The sequence below is a fragment of the Etheostoma spectabile genome, chromosome 1 (assembly GCF_008692095.1).
Source record: "Etheostoma spectabile isolate EspeVRDwgs_2016 chromosome 1, UIUC_Espe_1.0, whole genome shotgun sequence".
Taxonomy (NCBI): Eukaryota; Metazoa; Chordata; class Actinopteri; order Perciformes; family Percidae; genus Etheostoma; species Etheostoma spectabile.
In genome coordinates, this window is record NC_045733.1 from 22,726,535 (window position 1) to 22,751,622 (window position 25,088).

General features: G+C 42.3%; 1 protein-coding gene across 2 annotated transcripts in view; it reads right to left on the minus strand.

Annotated features, from left to right (window-relative positions):
* dpy19l3 (dpy-19 like C-mannosyltransferase 3) overlaps positions 1 to 25,088 on the minus strand; it is a 61,995-nt gene that overhangs the window by 3,777 nt on the left and 33,130 nt on the right. For both annotated transcript variants that reach the window (XM_032516331.1, XM_032516401.1), the window contains 6 exons: positions 24,301 to 24,459; positions 22,311 to 22,442; positions 15,334 to 15,445; positions 13,126 to 13,182; positions 12,703 to 12,785; positions 6,462 to 6,594 (listed from right to left, as the gene is read on the minus strand). In XM_032516331.1, coding sequence (XP_032372222.1) covers positions 6,462 to 6,594; positions 12,703 to 12,785; positions 13,126 to 13,182; positions 15,334 to 15,445; positions 22,311 to 22,442; positions 24,301 to 24,459 — 676 coding nt within the window. The remainder of the gene's footprint in view (positions 1 to 6,461; positions 6,595 to 12,702; positions 12,786 to 13,125; positions 13,183 to 15,333; positions 15,446 to 22,310; positions 22,443 to 24,300; positions 24,460 to 25,088) is intronic.

Consider the following 25,088-nt stretch of genomic DNA (forward strand, 5'->3'; position numbering starts at 1 on the left):
CAGATTGAATTAAGCCCAGCCAAGTAACCATGGAGATTTATTCTTTGCGGCTAGCCTGGTCCAGAGCAGGCTAACAGCCAGGCTAAAATTAATCCTGGAGTCTCATGTGTCAAATCAGCTGCCGTCTGATCCGAAATAAACGTGTTTAACAGTTATTGCATTGTCTTCTGCATGTGTTCTGCTGTATTTTTATTAACATGCATTAGCCTACTTGTCACTATTGTTGTCGCGAGTTTGATTTAAACCCTACTACAGCTGTTTAGATGTTAGAAATGGTTGCACTGGCACCCTGATGCGGAGTGGGACTTTTCCCGGTGGGACGGTAGTGTGTCGAGGCTGCCTGGCGTGCGGCCGGTGCCCGGTGGCCGCTGCGGCCCGGTGGCTGCGGCCCGGTGGCTGCGGCCCGGTGGCTGCGGCCCGGCGGCCAGACCTGTGCATCGCGTCTCAGCTTCAGGTTACAGGACGCGCTCCGAAGATTAAGTGTGACGATATTAATGTAGCGATAATGGCAGACTGGTCAGAGACCAATACATTCATGATTCATTTTCTTGTTGCTTGTCCTTCTCTAATAAAGGGTAGTTTGTGTTACTCCTTAATAAGTGGGCCTAATGTTTTTTTTATTATAGCTTATATTGGTTCCATAATCTTCTCAATAAGTCTCACATCACCGGACTAATAACATGGCCTTTGTACGTATAAAGTGTAGTTATCATTCATCACACCGGGGACACTACGATGCTTCATAATCTTTTTATTTTGGTGCGGTCACTTGTCAGAAGAATAAAAAAACATTTTTTTTCTAGTTGTTGTCCCTTTCTGATTGTTCTGTATGAACATTAATTGTACAAAGAATTAGGAATATCTTATTAAGATTTATGCATGGTTGTAAAACATGTTCTCGCGTTGTGAATAAGGGTTTGAAATTGAGCCTAAAGTCCATGGTCCATTTCCCGAGGAACATTAGTTCCCTCTGCTCTCTTTTGAGGCAAAGGCTATATTTTTACACTCCCACACATTCAGTCGGGTCCGCTATGTCGGGCTTTTTCTCTCCGTTTGATAAGAGCCGTATTTCCCTTTTTCCATATTCTTCCCCTCCTTGTTACTGTCCATTAGAAGCTGCTGCTCTCTGGGTGAAACATGTGGCGCATGCGTCTTCTCATCTCTGCATCAGTAAATCTGTGATCGATACCGTGGTGTATTTAAGAAAGCCGTGAACATGCACTTATCCCAGCTATCTACACCTGGCTTGACATAGCTCCACCTGTTCATCCTGTTTCGGCAAACGTGCAACCGATTAAGCGGCGATGAGCAGATCACACTAAGTCAAGCTGCGCTTTTTCACTTATCCTGGATATCTTTATTCTACTTTCGTGCAACAGGCCCCTGGTCTAGACCGTACTCTGTGATGTTATTTACAGAAACCCAACACTATTTTCCCCCTTGCCATGTCTGAATGTGACATGTATGTGCTATACTGTTTAGATGTGAAACACCCATACAAACAACATAAGTGATAAAGTTTTGGGTGTGTACCAAAGCCTGATATATCTTCTTCCTCCCTGGCGTAGTGCACCAGTGTTGTCTTAAAACCTATTAAAATGCATCAATAAGGTACACTGTTGCACTGGGAGACCTGTGCCTTCATTTACATAAACACACACACACACACACACACACACACAAAAACCTTTCCGTACAAAACCCTCAAGATGTAGCTTAATGGAGGAAAGGTGTATTTGTGCTACAGTTTACACACTCTAAAAATAAACCGGTTGCTTCCTAATTTAGAAGACATGCCTGCTAGGTAAGTGAATTCATTCAGGAATTAATTTTTTGGTGACACACAATTAAAGGCTAGAAAAGAACTGGAAACATGTTCTCCTCAATAACAATCACACACAGACACACACACAGACACACACACACACACACACAATACACACAGCCTGTGTTGTTAATCATTAATTAGCCCCACACTAAGCTCAGGCCTTTCCAGCGGCTCAGCTCGCCGGCTGCCTTTACGCTGGGAGGCAAAACATAAGCTCAGCTACCCAGGAGATGACCCAGACATAACTTCCTGCTCATTGAGAACACACACACACACACACACACACACACACACACACACACACACACACACACACACACACAACACACACACACACACACACACACACACACACACACACACACACACACACCACACAGCTAATAGTTTTAGTAGTATCAGTCGTATGTCGTTTCTTATGAATTATTTTTGTAGTAGCACACATATTAGGCCCAGAAATGAACTGGAAGCACATTTCCAACATGTTGTAGCCTGGGTTCTGTGATCAGTTTTTTGGGGATTTCAAGTTTTGTATTTTAAAAGTCCTTTTGTCCATTCTATATCAGAGTAACAGAGCTATTCATGTCCATTGGCTGGACATGTCATAACTACAGGCATATAAAGGTAAAGGGAAGAAAAAACAAATAAAAACACAGTGCAAATTGAACTGGAACAACAAAAGACAACCATTTATCTTTTAATTAATTTTTTTTTTTATGCCACTTAAATAATTTAATTTTGTAAATAAACAGAATCAAATTGAAACATTTGATTTACTCAGTAATGAAAACTCTCTGCATCCACATTAACAGAAAACAAAAATGCTCTTCTACAGCATTTGTCGCATACATTAGTATGATGCATTCGAGTGCGAGCGCCATCATTCATCTCTGCTTTACTGGATCGCCGCATTTTCAGTCTCCATTATCCCCTACGCTACTACTCAGTCCCACTTAATGGATGCACATTGTACGCAGTGCATCTTCTGATCCCATATTCATTCACACAATCACCGCAGGTCACTGGCCCCCATCTACGGACAAGTCCCTTGTCTCACACGCAAGACACTAACACAGAGTTGAGTGAGATGGATGAGTGAGGCAAAGTGGAGTGTGCTGCAGTCGCACAATACACATTTGTCTGTGTAAGAAAGAGGCAGCCATTAGAGCAAGTTCCAGGAAAAAAGCAGAAAATTGGGACCTTGATTCCAGTACCAAAATAATATAAAACAGTTAATAAATAAAATGGGGCTTTAATTTGATGATTTAACACAGTTGCTCCCAAAGTTGAGTCCAGGAACCCCTAGTGGTCCTTGAGGGGGCTCGAGGGGTCCCCAGCAAAAATGGGGAATCGTTTATTTTCACTATTATTTCACACATAAGTAACACAATGACCAAATGTATGAATATTTTGTTTATGGGTTTCATAACAATTTCACAATTCGGTAGGCTACATAGACGACAAGCACACCAAAAATACACAACAAAATACATTTCAAGAGTTACATTTTAAGAAAGTCAGGCACAATTCTAAAAGCAGCAGAAATAAATGACCTTTTGAACCTATTCTTTCTGCATCGCAAAATAATGTATCTGTGCCCTGATGGTGGAAACATGAATTTGCACTCCAGATCTTGGATCGGCCAAGATCAACTCTGCTTTCTTTAAAGTTGTCCGCAAGATTTGAGTTGGGTTGTTTCAGCTGCAGCTTAGGCGGTAAGATGTAACAGCAGGCTGTTGTCGACGGTGTGTTGTTGATAGACTGGCAGCTCTAACCTGCGTGTTGCCTTTACTACTCCAGTCCACACTGATAGCAGTTAAATCTAAGATGAGCTAATACGTCATGAAGATACGGACCGTGTGGGGACACGCGCAGCCGTGGAGATGATAGAGAAGAGGCAGCTAACGAGGCTAACCGTGCTAACACAGTCAACAGTGCTTACGCAGCTAGCGGTAATTATTTACCGAGGCCACTAAGGCAGAACGTGATATAAATCTTAGCAGGTGAAGTGGAGGATGAAGAAGAGCGGCCATCTTTGCTTTCCCCTTATTCATCTTACCTGGGGAAAGAGCTAAATGGCCCTTCTGACCAGACTGCGGTGCCTCGCTGCTAACAGTATTAGCTGATACAACATGGCTAACAGTGGTAACATCTGAACCAACCTGGCCATTAGAATGTGCAGGGAAGAAAAACTCTTGAGGCCGTAAAAAATGTATGCCCTTTATTGATGAAATAAGGCGGGTGTTGGTGGTGCTAGTGCTGCCTTCTCGAGAAGGTAGTGCACGGGCCGGCCCAAAGCCCGGGGTAGGGAGTGACCATAACCCTATGGCAAATGGCGGGCCTATCCCCGAACTCTCTGCAGGCTTTCCTAGTCTGAGGTTTCCGATTTCCGAGTACACTAGAAAGCAGCGTTAACTGCACTGACAAGCTCGAGGATAGAGACCATACGCTGCTGACTGACGTATAAAGCGTCACTGAACTTGAATTTAGGACGGGAAAGTCGCCACAGACACTCTCCCAGACTGTATTACTTGAAAAAGCAGCAAATACACGTGCTTTCATCAGTGGGTCATATGCCCAATCACCGTTGTTTTAACTCACTTTTTAATAGATAATAGTACTTTCTAGACAATTAACTAGATGAAAATCTTAGGGGAAAATAACTTTAAGGACCTGTCCTGATACAGGTCATGCAGGTTGTCATTGAAAAAAGTTTGTGGGTCCGCAATTTTCAGTTTCATGGGGTTCCTTGTTCTAGGTTTGTTGGTTTGGACAGCTTTATTGAAAAGTGATTGGTATTATTTCCAGTTGAATGAAATTGCTTGTTTTCCTAAAGAGGATTTATGTTTGGAAATACTTATGAGAACAGTGTTGAATTAATTCTAACCCTGAAGAAGCACAACCACAACTAAAAAAGTCTGTAAATAAGAACAGTGGTGATTTAAGCAGAACCACATAAAACAAAAGTAGCTGTGCTGTTCAATAGCATTTTGCAGCACAAAGTGATATTCAGAGGCAGCGTACTTCCAACAAAGTCAATAGAAATACAAGAACGGAGACAAACAAGAATATTCATTTCGGGCATCTAACATTTAGGTGGAGACAGAGGAGGACAATTGCTGGAGCTGAAAATGTTTCAACTGGAGTGCAAATATATGGTTCTTCTGAGTCCATGAATATAGAGACAGGAGCAGAAAGTACAAAAGAACTGGGAAGATTTGGCAGAGCTGTCATACATTAGTTGCCAGTTAGGAGACTTATCCATTAAATTGCAGGCAAGAGATAGAAACACCGTACTCACTTACAACACAGAGTGGCCCTTTAACTATCATGGCGGAGAGATGAACCCCCACCCTCCTTCAGTTAGACTCTTTGTTAGTCCTGCCAGGATTTTGCGATGTCGATTGACAGGACAGCTGAAGACATGAAAGGGGAGAGAGAGGGGGGAATGACATGCAGCAAAGGGCTGCAAGTCGGAGTCGAAACTGGTCTTGCTGCATCAAGAAGTAAACCTCTAGAGGGCGCCCGCTCTACCAATCGTGACTCGCCATTTTGACCAATCACCGCAATTTTTCCACAAATTTGACCAATAACCGGAGTTTCCCGCGACTTCAACCAATCCCAGAAGTCCCACGTGCCAGACTCTGAACCAGTATGTGACTCTGAGAGCCAATGACCAAGCAGGAGTGAGAACGGGTTGACGTCACAGGTACGTCGCCAAATTCATTTCCTTGTTTCTGAATGAAGACGAGATATGTGTGACTCCAACGTCTCACATTTACCAACAAAACACACAGCAAAAGGCCGTGCAAAACATTTTAGAATTTTAATACATTTTAACATCGATGTACGCTGGAACGCTTTTTCCACGCTGAAGTCGCTGAAAGCGGCTGCTGTTTCAATCCTTCAACTTCCTCTGTCTCCTGCAACTTCATTGCAACAAAAATACGAAAACCTTGCATCTTTTATCACAATTTTTGTACAAAAAAAAAAATCTGATTTTTTGGGCCGCAACAATCTAAAAAAAGAAGGCCACGAAATCCTGGAGGGACTGCTTAGTAGTCTATACCCACGCACTAAGCACCGCCCAAGACGACTGTGATTGGTTTAAAGGCATGCCAATAAACCAGAGCATGTTGTTCTCCCATGCCGGGAATGCTGTGTGGACTAGCCAGACCCTCCTCCGCAGTGCTGTGGAGGAAGGTGTGGCAAAGCGACACTAGACTATTAGCTACACAACTCTTACCAACAAACAATGCACACTCTACAACCAAAAAAACACAAGCCACACCCCAACCCTCCTCACGCACACACAACATTTTGAAGTTAGGACTATCAACTCTCTCAAAGGTAATACATTTACACATAAGCATTTAAATCAGCATGACTCACTTGTATTGCTGACACTGTAATTAAGATAAGATACGATAAGATAAGCCTTTATTGTCTCCTATAGGAGAAATGTGTCTCTGGCATCGCACATAAACACAATAAAATACAGTACATAAAACATAAGCATACATTAGCTCATCCAAATTCGTTCAATAGTCAACCAATTACCAACTATTTACTTTAAAGTTGAAATTTTTCAATGTATTGTGTACATTTGACAGTATAGAGCAGCCTACAGTACCTGTTTGGTCCTCTCCCGCAGGTCTTTATCTTCATAATGGGGGTGGTTGGTGAGAACTCTGCCTGTGCACAGCTTGATGCCAGCCAGCAGCTGCATGCTGCCGGCAAACACAGCCCGCTTAGGGGTCTTTGTGCTGTGGGCAAACAAAGAGAGACGGGAGAGCGAAGGACACATCATTCACCACTAAAAATACATGGATTACACATACGTTACTAATGTTCTGACGAACCAGTGTGTTTCAGAGCGTTCGGAGAGGTCAGAGTGGAAAACAAATCTGCGCCGAAAGAGTTTTCTGCGGTTTGAGGGAGATGAAAAAAGGGTATTCAGTCATCAAAAAAGTTCGATTGAATTTTTTTTATTATTAAGCTTTGTTATTAAGTCCACCTTTTTCTGCATTTGCGGCGATAATTGGGACGTACTGATGGCATTTAAAAGGTTCTTTCACAGATGTTGCTTCAAGGACTGCTGCTATCTACATCAGGACCGCACAAAATTATTATTTGTGTTAAATCACAAAGAGATGACAAAAGCTGTGCCGTTACTGTGGCACAGAACTGAGTGAAGGCACAAGGACGAACCATGTGAGGTGGTGCCTGACATCCTGCTGTGCAGGTTAATCTGTGTGTTAACCAAACTCGACCTTAACTGGGATCTGTTATGACAACACAGACATAGACACACACACACAGACACACACACACACACACACACACACAGTGCTAGGATTGCCGAAGCTGATTAAACAAGGTGACAATATTGCACACTTTGACGCTCAGGTGTGACTATTATGTTACAGGATGACTGGCTGACCACTTGCTTTTGTTTTTATCAAACAGCTGATTGGAGAAATTAGTCCAGAGTAGGGGTGGGAAAAAATACCGATAAGGCACTACTGTATATTGTTGTCCTTCTTCCTGCGATACGAGAATCTATACACTGGCGCCAATTACTACTTATTTCTTTTGGAATTTTAGGCTTTTATTTGATAGGACAGCTTAGACAGGAAAGGAGAGAGAGAGAGGGGGGGATGACATGCAGCAAAGATTGGTAGACCTACAGCCAATCAAAGCCACGAAAGACAAAGCTCTGAGCCACATATGCAAGTTGGGGGCTTGGTCCATTTTATGAAGCAACAACACAAAATGGCGGCCTGGTCTTACAATTTATCCAATTACAGTTCAACTTTATTAGGTCTGTCTTTGGGGTAAGAAACCCAAACTATAAGAATACCGCTAAAACATGTTTTTCTTTGTCTTTGTGGCTTATGAACATCCGCCTACACACCAGCTACTGCATCTGCAGAGATGATGCTTACGAACACTAACTCCTGAGTTTGTGCAGACTTTGCAAGCTTTTTCAAATGTCTATCAGCTTTCATGAGCTTCTGTCAGTCTTTTCCAGTATGAAGGCCAGCCTTCCCTTTTCCAAGCTCTCTCACCGCCAGCAGCAGTCCCAGCTGCTCCTTTAGCCCGTTCAGTATTGTTCGCTCTGATCCAGGATTCTCATTGTCGTTCAACGGTACAGTGTGTCAACCTTTTCTGTGTGTTAACCCAGGCTCAGTGGGAAGGCCTCTTCTCTAGCACAGTTTGCAGTGAGGTGGAGAAGCTGAGCCAGCACCACAGTAGTAAAACATGTAGTAAGACATATTCACACAGGCAAACGGAACATCCAAGTCCAAGTGATTTACATCTTTAGTAGCGGTCTGATACATGGTGTTTGGTAACCCCACATCATTCCCAGCACAGCTTTACCCAACTTGAACCATTCTAAATATTAAGGACAGCTGAAACCCCGTGTGGGTCAGTGATGTAACATGTCTGAGTAGCTGCGTAGCTTTTCTGGTTATTATTTTAGTCAGTCCCACCTGCAAAGAGCCGAAGGCACTCCAACCACACACAGAGTTACGTGGTACTGGGAGGAATTGGTGATGACGACTAATAGTGAGATTGAGAAAGTGATGGGGAGAGTTCTTATGAATAAGCCAGGCCATGGAGTCTCGTTACTGATTGAGAGGTGTGTAGTTCGATCGAGGACATCTCCCTCTCCGTCTGACTATCTCTCTGAACTGCCTTAGAGTTAGAATGTCATGGAAGACACACACACACACACACACACAGAAACACACACACCACAGAGCTGCACTTTCACTGTTTAAGGATTATGCCAAATGCCGCTAATTTAGACAATTTAAAAGAGGACAAAGAGCAGGATGACAGGAAGACATTTAAGGGAGCGAGAGAGAGCGTGAGTCAAAGAGTGAGACAAAGCAAAGGACGCAAAAAATGGCGAGGATACAGTTTCACAGAGGGAGCTGAAAAATGGATTCTTACAGAAGGATTGATATACAAATGAATGGTGGCACATATTTTCCCAAGAATGGATACATTCATTTGTTTTAATTAGACAGTCAAATGGATCCAATGAGACATATCTACTAAACAAGTCAGAGCGGGGGGGAAAGAGTGATGAGCACTATTTGCACTGAACTAGAAATCTCTAGAAGGCTGGTGTGAGTTAGGAGCTTAATCCAGACAGGATGCAATATCAACCACACCAGAACAATGACAGCATTGGTTTGAACAAACTTTTAAGATAAGCATTGCTTATGTTTTTTTTTTTTGGACTAATTAATCATCTTACTCTCTCAGTAAGAACAGAAGGCAGAAACAACATGATATTAGCAGCTGTTCTCACCATATTCAAGGATTTTCTTCTTTTTTTCTTTTAATTGGGGGGGGTCAGTGTTTTGCAACAGTTGTTGCACACACTCACACACTTTTGAAGGATAAATAGAAGAGAGTTTTTTTCCCTTGATGGGTGGTAAAAGAAATCAATTTTAATAGTTTAACTTACTACGTTTGTTGTGAATGTTGGGAGTCCATAACTATCCAAAAATAAACGGCAATCAGTTTTTGGAAGTCGTATTGCTCTTTTAGAAGGCACCGACTCATATTTAAGCGTTGCGACTTGTGGGATAAACAAAGTCAGTGTTTCATTTGAGCCTGTTTCTTCTCTGAATGGGTCTCCATGCTGAGCAGCTCGACGCTCAGCCTCCTGGATTTGCAGCAAAACTGCTGTCAAAGCTCTCATTAATAATTTTCACTGCAGCCTTCATAATTCTTGACCACAGGCTGTATATCTCCAGCCAGGAGAGGAAAGGGAGGGGCAGGAGGAGGGTAAAAACAAGGAATCCTTGACTACTGAGATTACAGATTCCCACAGACTGGTATTATCAGATGACCTGTGCATTTGGTGAAATGGGAGAAACTAAGAGACGAAAGAGAGGGAGACATTGATTGACTGGTATATTTCTTGCTCTTTAACGTGCCAATGAATACCAAACAAATACGCTCCAATTGTAACCTTCTAACAGCAATATTCAAAGTGCAATAAAATCCACTCCTGACTCTTATCTGGACTGTGAAATGTGACATGTGAGCTTTGTTCTCTATTCCAGCCACAGCCTGCAGTGCTCCGCAGTGTGCCGTGAAATGACAGTGCTGAATTTGGACTGTGGTTTATCTGTGAGCCCTGATAGTCTGAGAAGCAGCTGTTTGTATTACACAGGCGCCTGAGATTAAGCTGGGCTTCTCTCTATGCTGCACATGTAAGTAACACTCGCACTGCCTTGAACTCCTCACGGCCCGGCATTGAGTTCAGATGTCAGAGAGCGGAGGGGTTGGCTGCTTCTTTTCATTTTATAAGCCCAGCTGCGCCATTAACTACTACCAGTACTATTTCTAGCCATAGTTCCATTATCTTTCCATTATCCATTGTCTGTCCGAGGTCCTTGCCACTATCACACTAAATGCCTGCTCTTGGGGGAATTACTGGAATTGTTGGGTCTTTGTAAATTATAGAGTGTGGTCTAGACCTACTCTATCTGTAAAGTGTCTTGCAATGGCTTTTGTCATGATTTGATACCATAAATATTTACTAAAAAATTTAGTAAATTTTACTGAGCTGGGGAAAAAAAGCCTTCTCTTACTTTGCTCCATGGTCTTGGAATAACTTGCAAAACTTGCACCATCTAAATGATCTAGTCTTATTAAATGATTTGAAGGCTATGTTAAAATGCCATGTAATTAAAAAATGCATCTGCCACATGTGACCTGTTCCTTTCCTCTGTGTGTGATTTTGACTATGCTCTATTTCTGTTTAAATTGTGACTGGTGTGCCGACTTGGCCAGGTCTCCCTCGGAAAAGAGATTTCAATCTCAAGGGAATACCTGGTTAAATAAAGGTTAAATAAAAATAAATAAAATTGAATTGAATTGACACCCCACTGCTTTTTGCCACACAAAATCTGAATTTAAAAAAAGGCATAGATATAGATTGGGGTATGGGCAGAGAGGCAGGGCACATGGCTTAGACAGAAGCGATATTGGTGACTTTAAAAAACTGCACACTCACAACTATAACTCAAGAGTTGGAGGCAGTGGAAGGACCAGGCATTGCTATTGATTTATTGACTGTCCATTTAGAAAGGAGTATCTGCCTACAGCTGAGCTGTAGAGCCACTGCTGCTATCAACAGGGGCGACTTGTGAGTTATGGTGGTGCAAAGCACAGACGGACCATTATCAAGTTAACCTACGCCTTAGTTCCTCAACCCAAGAAGTCCAGGGTCATGACTCATGACCGATTCCCCTGGGCGTTGGGATAACCTCCTCATCAACCTGTCTCACAAACATATTTATATACTCACGAGGGACAAGGACACGTCTCATTAGCAATTGTGAAGGCCTTCTTACCTCTAAATTAATCCTGTCTCTAAATCCATTTTTTAAACTATTGTCTTTATCCTTTCCTAAACCAAATCTTAATCCTGTTTTCCCATATTCTTAGTGGAAATAAGAATTGGGAAAATTAGAGGGACTTCTTTGAACTTGTACCCTTGAAAAAGGACATTTTCGCCCTGTAATCACAGAAGTACAAAAAACAGATAAAGATCCCTCTGCATCTGTATTTCTTTTCTGGTTTCAACAACAGGCCACATTAAATCCTTTTCGGCAACCTTTATTTGTCGTACATGACTCATACATGCAGCACATCCCCTGCAGCTAGAATTACCAAAAATAAGTCCCTGACAGCTTTACATAAATATGCTAGCTGGCCCAGAAATATACTCTCTTCTATATGCATGTACGGCCACTCATTACGACACAGTTTGAGAGTCTCCCATGATATGTCCGTGTAAAAACGAAATAGCCTCGGCCTGAGTCCGCTGGAGAATACAGCCTAACACAAACTCCCTTCTCCATCTTAACACTTACATCTGGAATGTAATTAGCGCAGCAGCAAGAAGCTTAGCGCTCCGCCCTGCTCTCATCCCCAACCAAGGTAACGCCAGGCAGCCCCTAATCCTTAGAGCCTAATGGGATTAGCTCCAGAGGGAAAGGGAACTCATGTCACACACACAAATACACTCAAAACGTCTCCTCCTTTGTCACACTATCCATCTCTCTTTCTCTGTGTCATCCCACTATCTGTCTAATAGGATTAAACCAAAATTGGCCATTTAAAAAATAAAAAAAACATCTGGTCCACTCAGTGTCATCGCCCTGATGGTTTATTCAGAGAGGAAGCGCACTACAGTGATCATCCAATGGAAGGACCTAAATCTAAGCTGCTTCTAATTTTGCACCTGTATGCTTTTTAATTAGCATGTTGTTTTGTTGAGTTTGCATCTAAAAAAATATGAAATTCCGAAAACATGGAAACAGTGACAGTGATTTGATAAAAAAAAATGAAATCTGAATGACTACAAAAACCATTTGTATCAGCTGTTGTAACACTATATTAGCTCACCCTGAGTCTGTTTCGGGTGAGGAGTGTTGGACTGAGGACTCTAAAGTAGAGCTGGGCTATATATCGATATTACATCGATATTACATTACACTGTTCTATTATTGGCCTTTACCCATTTAGTCATTACATCCACATTACTGATGATTATTAATCAAAAATCCCATTGTGTAAATATTTTGGAAAAGCACCAATAGTCTACACTATAATATTGTTATGGTATCAATATCGAGGTATTTGGTCAAAAGCCCTACTCTAAAGGCATATGGGCAAACACACACAAAAGGCTTTCCATTTGAAACCACACATCAGGCAAAGTGAAACTGGATCTGCGAAAACAAGCTTATCAGATTTGCTTCAATTTAACGTGTGCTCTGAATTTGTGTGTGTGTGTGTGTGAGAGTGTGTGTGTGTGTGTGTGTGTGTGTGTGTACCTAATCCAGGTCATGAGCTCCACTGTGTCTGGATCGTAAAACTCCCTCAGTTCTGATAGCTCCTCCATCAGTTTAGGCCAGAACTAGAGGGAAACAGACAGACACAAGTGATGGAAAACCCTGCTAGCTTTTATAACACCGTAAAGCAAAGTTTGAAACCTACTGATATATTTCAAATAACATCTCATTACTGCACTGTGTGTATGTGACAGCCATTTAAACTCCTCCAAGTGCAAAATAAATAATAGGGACGCAATCATTTTTGGTGTCCTGTTATGATCCAATTGCCGTTATCATTTTCTTCCAATTTCAGGTATTCTCCTTTTCTCATATCGCTGTGCAGTTTTTTGTTTTTTTACAAACAGTCCCGTAATGAGCCCAACAATACAGTGATGAACATAAACCAGTGAGAAATAGGCATACCTTGTAATACAGGCAACCAATCATCAACAGTGGGACTGCATGTCTGACGAGCCTTAACTGCAAAACAAGAGAAAGAAAACAGCTATAATGAAATAAATGAATATAAAGAGAGAAGTGGGAGTCAGACAGAGATACACCTCAAAATGAAGAGAAGCGCAGAATAAGATAACCGACAAGTATCACTTCTTATCGGATCCAATGCTGTTGTCATGTTATGACCACACTGACACCTAGTGGCCTCACTGGCAATGTTGTCACCGGTCCGGAGTGCAGGCTGGGGATTCTAATGCAACTGGTCATTAGGCGGCAAACTGGTTCACCTTTATGTTCAATCAGTAGATCATAGAAAAGGGGGACAGTATGCTTTTGATAGTATCTTACAACGGTGTTGTCAAAGTTAGAGATCAATGTTATTCTATGGAGATCGGTGCAGGACATGATGTTGGGCGTCACTAGACCTGGGACTCAAACCTCAATGTTGACCAAAATGTCAGTATTGACTATAAAAAGGTGTCCAGTAACAGAAGTTGGCATTCAATGCACGCTCTTCTTCTAACTTATTCTTTGATCAGATTTTTCCTGATCTGAACAACTTATTTCAGACTGCATTTATTTAGGCAAATGTCATATAAGGCTGCTGCTGTTAACACACGGATACTCTTAAAGCGTCTATAGGACTACAACTTTACTTACTTATGTATTAACTCTAAGGTCTTTTGGTGTTTTTGTTAAATAAAAACAAGGTTTTATTAGTCTGGTTATCACCAGACCGAGCCGAGCTCAATAGATTTGAGACTGAGCATTGGTCTGGGGGGTGTGCTCTGCATTTTCTCTGCACAAGAGGCGTAGTTCAGACATAGTTCAAATGACTGCACGGAATTGGATAGTCCTTCAACCCATCAGACCAACGATCCGGGTGACGTAGAAGTGACAACGTCTTCACCGGGTTGCTGCTCTTCGGTGGCGTTCGGCGGCCGCTATGTTTTTAAAAAGAAGAAGCTGCTTGGTTGCTTCTATATCGCCATCGTGTTAAACCCGCCAATAGCATGCCAGCTAGATGACCTCCCGCAAAATTGTGAACAGAAGCAAGAGAATGTAACGGAAAAGTTCCCAGACCGAGCTGCAGTGAGAAATCTACTTGCCAGCCGAGTAGGCGGGGTTTACACAGTCTAGCAGTTTTATACCTAAACGTGTATATTCCAGAAACTAAGGCACTGGAAAAAGTATTGATACTAAAACACAGACAGTGTGTTTGTTTGATATGATACCCAGCCCTAGTTATCATTTAATCCTTTTCAGTAACGGGTGCTTCCACTGGATAAGGGAAACTGAAAAAAAAAAAAAAGAAGTTGGCCAAACTATACAACTATACTGTAAAATGTTGCTAAGAAAGCTGGTCTCTGGCTAAAAGGCTACTCAATCCAATCCCCTGGCCAGACAGGATCTGGTTAACAAACTCTTTCCTGACAAAACACATTTAGCTGCTCAAAGAGACAGGTGCACTGCAGCCATCATTTCGGTGTCTCCTCTGTTTCTTCCGCGAGCAAATGTTTCAAGCCAGGCAGGTAATTACATACAAGAATACCACAGTGCCGCTGGATACTTTATAAAATAAACCAATTTCAAAATAAAACAACCAGGTTTATGGTTTATTCTCAGCTGTGTCTACAATGACACAGGATAAGGCATACGGGGAGAGACCGTCAGACTGACACACACAGAGACAGAGAGAGAGAGGAGAGAGAGAGGAGAGGAGAGAGAGAGAGAGAGAGAGAGAGAGAGAGAGAGAGAGAGAGAGAGAGAGAGAGAGAGAGGGAGGGGGAGAGAGAGAGAGAGAAAGCTGTGTGGAGAGGAAAAGGATCGCTTTGTGACCGGCCCGGTGTGTTCCTGGTGTAATTTTCTACTAGAAACCCAAAAATACGTATGACCCTGAAAATTAGCATATGTCCCGTTTAAAGCGGCAATAACCAGGCAGTCGGTTGGTGTTCTATCAGCAAGAGCTTTCACATTACACACAACCATTTCATCCATTGATAATACAAAAAAGTATTGATTAGTGCAGCTATAAAATGTGTGTAATCAAAGTAAAACAACTAACATCCTGTATAGTGAAAATAGTTTTAAAAGTCAAATATCACTCCTTTTATATTTTAAAGAAAATGAGAACAGATGTTGAGAGCTGGAGCGGAACTTGTTGGTAGCTCGTACCAGAACTTTACTATTGCAGCCGAGAGTGCTGAGAAGCGTAGTCCACATCTCCTTCCTACACACACCGTAGGCCGCGACTGCACACATATGGCCGGTCCATATGTACTTCATCCTGGGTAGAGAGTGGGAGACAGAGGCAAGATCAAGCAGTGTTGGTTTTTAAAAATGTCTTGCTGTAACAACCTTAGACACGACACTGGTGGACTCAAATGCACGAGTCATAAACAGTGGAAAGTTTACTTAGGATAAAACAATTTCACTAAATCAAAGAACAAAACCTGTTTACATGAATATCTGGCATAGAACTCTTGACGCACTATCACATGGACAGAACAAGACAAACTGGCACAAGATAAAGCGAGACAAGGACTATTTATACATGAGGTAGAGGAAAATGGGTGAATAGGGGGTAGACCAATCACAGTGGTGGGAATTCACACAATTGCATTCATTTTGGGGTTTTGTTAATCTAAAAGGAAGGAATACAGACAAGAATGTGATTATTAAATTGGGTGTCTTTGTATATTTTATAATAGGTAGTGTCCCCAATACAAGTACATGAGTCCATATAACTTAAGGTCCCCATACATTGAGCTCTTTGGATGCTTGTTATGTATGAGCTATCTTAGTGGTCCCCTAATACTGTATCTGAAGTCTCTTTATATAGACCTTAGTGGTCCCCTAATACTGTATCTGAAGTCTCTTTATATAGACCTTAGTGGTCCCCTAATACTGTATCTGAAGTCTCTTTATATAGACCTTAGTGGTCCCCTAATACTGTATCTGAAGTCTCTTATATAGACCTAGTGGTCCCTAATACTGTATCTGAAGTCTCTTATATAGACCGTAGTGGTCCCCTAATACTGTATCTGAAGTCTCTTTTATATAGACCTTAGTGGTCCCTAATACTGTATCTGAAGTCTCTCTTTTCCCTTGATGCAGAATTACAGCCACTAGAGCCAGTCCCACTCTGAGCTTTCCTTAGGACGTAGAGTACCATTTCTGAGTCTGTAGCTATTGAGGAGAGAGGGGGGGACAAGGTGGAGTCTGGGGGTGTGACCTTGACCAACTACCACTTTGCTTGTTTGAAAGCCATGATGTCTCTCTCTCATGGGTGGGCCAAATACTCTGAGCGGGCAAAGCAGAGAAAGGAGAGGTAACGTTGCCCCTTATGACCTCATAAGGAGCAAGATTCCAGATTGTCCCATCTGAGCTTTCATTTTCTCCAAGGCAGAGCAGGATACCCAGGGCTCGGTTTACACCTATAGCAATTTCTAGCCACTGGGGGACCATAGGCAGGCTGGGGGAACTCATATTAATGTTAAAAAAAACTCATAAAAAGGGAAATTTTCATGCCATGGGACCTTTAATAAACTTGAAGAGAAACACTTACTTAGTTAAATTTTCCCTTACTATACATTTTTTGTGCTAGCAAAGTAGCAAATTAATGTTATGCTGATGTCGGTGTGTGGTGTGTGTTGGTTAACCAAGGACAACAAGGTGTTTACTTGGTAAGGTCAAAGATTCTTGAATCTCTATTTTGATGCTTGTACTTTAGGATGTTCCATCAAGCCAGTAAAGAATATTAAATTCAGACAAGACAACCCAATTGTCTCTAGTTTAGTGGACGACTCGTGCCTCATTTCCACCGCACGGAATCAAAATCCCCAAAAATAAATTGTGTCTAGTCGACTGGAGCCGTACCATGCTGTGGAAAATTGTGGTTAAACTTAATTTAGTGTCTAACACCCGGCATTACTGTCTAAATTCTGATTCAGCAAATGAATTGCAGTTCTGAACAAATGAGAAAAATAGAGAGAACAGCAGAGGGAAGATTGAGAGAATGAAATGAGCTGAAAAATTGTTGACAGGCACAGAGATGGAGTCAAGAGGGAAGAGAGAGAGAGAGCGAGAGAGGTCGGGAGAGTTGAGGCATAAAGAAGTACAGCCACGCAGAAATTAATCTCAGTACTTTTTTAATGCAAAGGAGCAGTCTGACAGAAACGAAAGGCTCTCTGCATATCTGGCCTTTCGCTCTTCATCAGCATTTTAGAGAAAGCGCTGAAATTAAAAGTGTCCGTTTTCTGCACTACCTGGCTGCTGGTGTATAAAAACCTTTCAGGTTGTTCCTTTTGTGTGAATTCAATCAGAACATTAACCCCCGACTGTAACAGGAATGCATTGCATTGGAACTATTTGCCACTATTTATATGAAATGTGCCGTCCATCACACGCCAATCCAACTCCTGCAAAGCACATACCATCACAGTATCACAAGAACAGAATGTGTAACATTTACCCAGAGTTAGCAACTGGCTACACTTTACATTCAAATTAAGCTTCTTACAGTAGGTGAACCTTTGTAAAGCTGCATTTCTATGATGCTATGAATAAACCGGACACAAGAATTTTTCCCTTTTCTTTTGGACTGAGTAATTGCAGGTTCATATTAATACGGGAATAAATGATTCCAATTGTTATCTCTGCGATTTTCTTGACAGTCCTTCCAAAGAGTCTAAAGTTAAAGGTAATTACACTTTCATAATAATGAATGTGAATGGTGTTTGCAGTTTGAAATGCGCCTCAACCCAAGACATGTGCTGACGATGCGAGCAACGAGAACCACTTGACAATCAAACGGTAAAGTTGGCCGTCACATCTGGGAGGGCTGTTGTTCTTCAGATTATAGATGTGACATGGGAAGAAAAAAGAACTGTATTCCAGAAGTTTTTTTTCCGAACCAATGATCAGCAGTGAGGAAATATGTATTACATTACTGGTTGTCAACATACATATATCCAAAAGTCAATATCCAAAATACTTAAGACAGTGTAATTATCCACTGATAACTGATAATGCGTATGGTAGTAGTAAACTGGAATTGGTTGCTTAAGCAGCACAGAAGCTCTGCTATTATACCTCTTCCTAGAAAAGTATTAATGTGAGATGCTTAATAAATAAATCAAGAAGCGAAATAAAAGTGATGTCTTGAAGTCACATGGGATTACAAAATAACAGAATACATAAAACATTATAAACACCACCATGCACCTGTAAAACCAGCCATCTACAAGCACCGTGTGGGGCTTGTACTCCTCCTGTTTCTTTCCACACTCAGCCACAGCTTTGCTGAAATACAAATTTGTCCAATATCCATGACAATGACAGGCTATATCTGTTGGTAATTGGCAGATTTTGATTGACTGATTGAGCAACAGCATCTCCAGAAATTCTGGCGAAGCCCCTGAACCATGCGTGACTTATGAAATACCCACTGTGACTACTGATATTAATCAGTTCCCAAATTTTAGGGGTCACTTAACACTAGGTTGAAAGGCAGTGCTTTGCTGCCCGCTCTGGTGGAAAGTTCCCCCCTATTTCCCACCGGGCTCGATCCTTTTTATCAGAACGCCAGAATTACGAAGGCATGCAGTTCAATTACAGGAGTGCGGCGAGTTGGGCAGGAGAGACGCTCCGCTTCAACGCGACCAGCAGCAACAAGACCGGAGCTGTCACAGAATGTTATATCGGGGCCTGTCTCCACCCCATCAAATCGCTTAGTTACCAGGTTGTCAGCTGTGTATCTGCCTGGCATACTGTGTGTAGGACGGTCGATTAACCAGCAAGTGCTCATCGATGTAGCGGCATGTGCTGTGACACATAGCTGGCTGATATGAGCGCCGTTCAGCAGCCAGTTGTATAAGCCCTGAACCTAGCAGGAAAAAAGAGCTTACAAGGTAACTAGCAGTTAAGAAATAAATTGGATTTATTCGTTCTTTTCTTCACTCTACCATGCAAAAAAAAATGTTGGGGTCTTTTCCGCTTTCAATTTTTGACAGGACAGCTAGGTGAGAAGGGAGGGGGACATGCAGGAACCCTGGACCTCTGCTTCGAGGCATAGACCTCTCAGTACATGCGCGCCTGCTCTTCCACTGAGCCAACCTGGCCACAAACAAACCCCTTTTTAATTACTTTGTTTTGTTTTTAAATTTAATGAAAACTGATATTGATTGTTCAAAAGTCATACTGTAGGTTAAAATCTAAACCCTGCCAAACACTTGAGAAAATAGCTTTGCAGGAGTTAATGGAGAACACAGTGCAGTGTCTGTGGGAAATTGAGGCTGCTGTTGCAGAGGTTCAGAGGCCAGTCAGACAATATTGTGTGGTTGTCATAGTGCTGGTGCGACCAATAAGAGCACATTTGTCAAGAGCCAGCATGTCACAGCAGCTCAGAGAGCTGAAACATTCTGGGAATTGAGAAGAAGTGGCTGGATGTAAAATTCGGTCGCAAGAATGATGGTTTCTGTTCAACGGTAAAGGCCAGCTGCCAGCGTTGGTGTCAGGGCTCTGGCCCCGCAGCCAGGGTCTGGCATCTGTAACTGGAGCCTCAGCGGTGATTGCTGTTCCACAGAGGGGAACCTGCCAATGGATGATGCAGTTAGGCAAGAGAAATAGGCCATGGTGTTTGTGTGTGCCAACAAGAGAAAGAGAGAGAACGAGGCAGCTCTGTCCACAGAGACAGGTGGAAACCGAGCACCACTTCCTGCTTCAATGTAGCACAAACACTGACATCCAAACTCAGTTCCTTACAAAACACTCCTTACACTCCAAGATTTGAATACACTCTCCAACAAGACAAGACAAAAATGCAACATCTACTTCGAGAAAATAGTGTGAGAGCTGTAGAAGCAGCGACATATGTGAGTGAGTGCGTGCCACAGCCTGAGAGACAACCAGCACGACATCACGTAATATATATAGTTCACCCCCCCACACTTTACTCCGCCGTCTCATCTAGTCCTCTACTTCATGGGTTTTTTCCTGTTTTTGTGTTTGATTTTGTCTTTGTTTTCTTTCTAACATTTGACACTGCCAATTTTATTGTATATTGCTTTACTGTTGTTGCTTTCCTGTTTTTATTTTTAAATGTATATATTTTAGTTTACTCAGTGAATTGTATGTATTTATTTCTTCTCACATTATTATCCTTGATGCTTTGGCAATATTGTTATTTCTGACATTCATGCCAATAAAAGCAATTTGAATTGAATTGTAGCGATAGAGAGAGAGAGAGAGAGAGAGAGAGAGAGAGAGAGAGAGAGAGAGAGAGAGAGAGAGAGAGAGAGAGAGAGAGAGGTATTTCGAGCACTGCAACACAGGAACTATGCTGTTTCTTTATTTCCATGTCTTCTACTGGTGAGGATGCTGACTTTTTGTCTGGGAAGCTGGCCTTTAGTCTTTTAGCATGCTGTAACGTATGCAGCCATAAGGTGCATATTTAATACCCTTTTCACAAGATTGTTATTTTAATGAGAGTCACACGTCTACACAATGTTACACTAGCTTTTACACTAGCTGGCTACAGCTGACAAAACCTGCTAGTGGCAATCAGACTGCTGAATCAACGGCCCCTTTGCAGACATCACATGCGGGCGGGTTTGACAGTTGTCCGTGTTTAATTCTTTCTTTCCCTGCTGTGTGAGCGGTGTCATTATCTGCCGCTGTGGGACAGTGCTTGGTGTGGGGGCCTGATCAAGCCTGAAGTGGACCACTCACACACAGAGCAAAAAAGCATGTGAGAGGCACTTAATCTTGGTTCCATCTGCTCATGTGCATGGACAATCAAGAATCAAATTGCCAAGAGGAAGAGTACATTTGGAGAGTCCCTGCCTGGGAACTAAACCAATGTGACTACTTTGGAAGGTGTGTGAGTCGAGATGTCTTACTGTACATGACCAATGATACAACTACATTTGCATTAGGGGTGTAGCCATACATCGATTCAATGATCCACGATCCAATATCATCAATGCAATGCAAAAATATCAATACATATCATATGAAAGACGCCCCTTTATTTTACATTAAATTCTGAAAATATCGCGATACTATGCTGTATCAATTTTTTCCCCCCCACCCCTACCAGACATGTCAAAAATAACGCATTCATAGCTGTCATTGCAATACCATAATACCGTGAAACTTGATAATTTTGCTAAAGGTTATCATACCGTCAGAATCTTATCTAGGCCCATGCCTAGTCTCATATTGATATTATAGAAATGATCAGACACGCATTTAAATTCCCTCTGTAAATAGAGAGTATTACATGCTGCTGCTGGTAGGGGCAGTAAACTACAACTTGACCTACTTTCACTTAACTATACTTAACTTAACGTGCCATAAAGTCTAGACTCAATTAGATCTCTGTGATTTGCACAATGACAGGACAGTGGAACGTTTGCCTTTAACAGAGCGACAGCAATAACCTAATATCATTACTGAGATTAAACTACGTTCTCAATTTTAGAATAACGCTGAATTACACATTCAATAAACAGAAACATAACTCCTACAGCGCACATGAACAGATTCGCAATATTAGTTCACGACATAAAAAAAAGCACCGTTGTGACTTAGCCTCTTATTGCTAACGTACATTCATAAATCCTACATAACATCGTCATCAGACTTACTTATTGATGCACGCACACAGTAGTCTACACAAAGTTAGTCCGATGAGGGGATAAAGGAAAATGCGATAACGCCTTTCCTCTCATGCTGGAGACCGCTGTGTCCAAGCCGAGGCGCATGACCTTACCGCATGCTGATACGTTACTATACCAGTTAGAGTGAGCTACTATACTGACAGGGAAGAGAGAGACTATCACTACAAATAGGTTGCACGTAAAGGGGGGAATGTAGCTTCCACTTAAGAGGCAGCACAGCGCAGCATGTCTTTGCTACTTTAAGACCGACACAGGTGTCAATTTCCCACCCACTAGGATTAGCGTGTGTCTGACAGGGTGGGGGGCGTGGCGTCCATCGGCACAACCCTGTTGCAGGACCCTGAATCTAATCGAAATCGTATCGTGGCAGACTTTAAGATATCAGCAAATATCGTATCGTTGTCCAAAGAACCAATATCATTTCGTAATCAAACTTGTGATTTACACCACTAATGTGCATGAGCTCACCTCATAGTGCTGAAAGCCAGGAGGCCATAGAACAGAGTATGCAACAGATTGTAGGCCACATCTGGACGAAGAGCCACCACTCGCCCGTCTGCGGCTCCTTTCCTCTCTTCGGCTGATCCTCCTTTAGGTCGGCTGAGAAATAAACAAAAAAAAGCAGGACAACAGTGATACATAAAACATTCCAGGCAAGACGCTTAACAACAGAGGCAGAAGGGTAGGTGGGTGGAATGGATATTATTCAGATTTCATTAGCTGTTTTTGCACACAAGCGGCGATGCAGTGATGCAGACCCACGAGCGTTTGTGTCTGGAGGAGTTAGTACGCGGACAAACAGAGAAAGGCCCGAGGGCAATGATGTCACTCCCCCGGTTTGACATCCCGCACCGAATGAGACGGACACTGGCTCCCATTTGAATACAAATCCAATCTGGCTCTCCCTTACCCCCCTATGTACGTGAGGTGGGGTAAACTGGATTAAATTAATTCCTGAATTGGCAAATAGCCCTTTGTTCTGTGAGGTTAGTATTCCAGCCGCCCAACAGCAGTGGGCGAGTTGATATGCTAATGTGATTAGTTGAATGCGGCCCCTCACCTTGCACCACAGGCAAAAGAAGCTTTGAAAGGCGGCTGGTAGAATAATCTGTTTCCCCGAGCATGAAGCAATAACGGCATTACTAAACCTGCAGTGATGTGCGGAGACATAGGCACTTTGACTACCGCTGGGCCCGCTTCTAAACTCAAACTCCTTTTACTTTCTGCAAGGGCTGAGACTGTCCATTCATTTGCATTTCATCTCGTTTGACCAACTTGCCAGAATAAGGAAGCCCACAAACTTGTACATCCAACGGCAAGTTGATTAACTTAAAACCAAATAGTGGCTGATGCAAGCTAGCTCACCCAGCAAGAGCGTGCGCCCCATGTAAGCTGAGGTCTTTGCAGCGGCCCGGGTTTGAATCGGACCAGCGGCCCTTTGCTGCGTGTCATCCCTCATCTTTCTCCCACCTTTCTATTGTCACGCATAAATAAAGAGCCCCCCAAAAAATAATCTTTGAAAGAAAAAAAAGAGTGATTTCTGAGCTTGACACTGTTGGTTTCAGTTTCTTGATATTTATCAAGAAAATTATTTTTTATTGAGTTAATTGATCCTTGAAAATGACATTTTTTATTATCTGTGCTTCCTTCTACGCTGCTGCTAATGCATAGTGTGTGTGGCCTAACAGAATGGTTAAGTAAGTAAGTAGTAACGTCATTATTTTAACTGTAGAATATGTTAACCTACTGTGAACACAACGTTGACTTATTACCACCGTTTAAGTTGGTATGAGGAACGTGTTAGCAAATAGTTGCTTATTTACACGTCCAGCAGACACAGAGCAACATTAGCATTCATATTGTGTCCACCTGATGAATTCTGTTCCCTCTCTTTTTAACTCGGTTTAGCTTCACCAGCTCCTGAGGGAAATCTCTTGTCTCTTTAGCTGCTGAATGCTCCACTGTGTTCAACAGCTAGTCTCTAACTGTGTCTGGATCTGCTGTTTGGTGCTGGGCAGGCAGTGTACGGGTGTTGAATTTCACTAAATACTGGACACATGGCAGATCACGTATATCAGATAGGGTCATAGGGTGACCAAACAAATCATTCGATTTCTTTCTGTTGGGAGTGTCAATGCCCACACCCACAGAATTCAGACTCTAGTCATTAGCTTTCAGTGAATGCTGCTCACAGAGAAAAACAGAAGAACAGATGGGGGAGATCACAGTACTGCCACTTGATAATTTACATCAACAGAGTGGAAAGAAGAGCGAGACAAAACATGGACATTTTACTTTCAACTGTTTGTTGTCATTTAAACATTATAGGCATATCATCACGTACAGTACCTCCTCCAACACAGAGCTGCCAAACACCTCTTTATGTGACAGCAGGGAGTTTCAAAAGGACGCCTTCTCCCCCTCTCCACCTCGCATGTCCCCTCCAGCCATCACCTACCTCAAGTTGTGCAGTGCAGCAGATGCAAACACGGCACTGAGCAGGAGCAGTGTGAGGATGTAGGGGTACAGCAGCAGGGTGCCAGCCAGGCGCTCCAGGGTGTCCAGGGGCAGCAGGCCAAAGGCCTCCTCACACAGATACAGATTGGCATCGAAATCCCTGCAGGAGTGGAGGGTAAATTAATGCAGAGAGAGGAGGGAGGTGATGAAAGCAAGAGAGCAAGAGAGCAAGAGAAAGGGAAAGATGGACACAGAAGAAACGGAGATGACACAGGGAGGAGGGAGCCAACTTAATTGGTAAGAACTGAAACTGTCCATGTAATATGTTTTTTTGTTACATTCATTGCTGAGGTGATCACTCGCCTATCAATCAGTATATTCCGTTGATGACGCTTATGTTTCTGAAAGTTGTACTCATGCTAACTACCCAGGATGCTGTTCTCTAAATGTGGCCTAGCTAGGGACTATTATCCCTGGCCATTACACATACATACTATATAAACTGTGATTTTTTAGACATTGCTGATCAGTATTTTGTACAATGTCTTTTTACATCTCTGTTATTCTAATATACTGAACAGTATATTTACTCTGTATGGATATTTGACTGTAGCAGTACTTTACTCATTTATGAGTTCCTTTTTAATATGTTGTTTAAATAATTTTTAACACACACACACACTAGTTCACCATATTCTCCAAAAGAACTACTTCCTGTCCCTGTTCTGCAGGTATTCCACAAGTGGCCCTGGTCTAGAAGAAGTCTCCCAGCTAATCCTGCCTTGGACT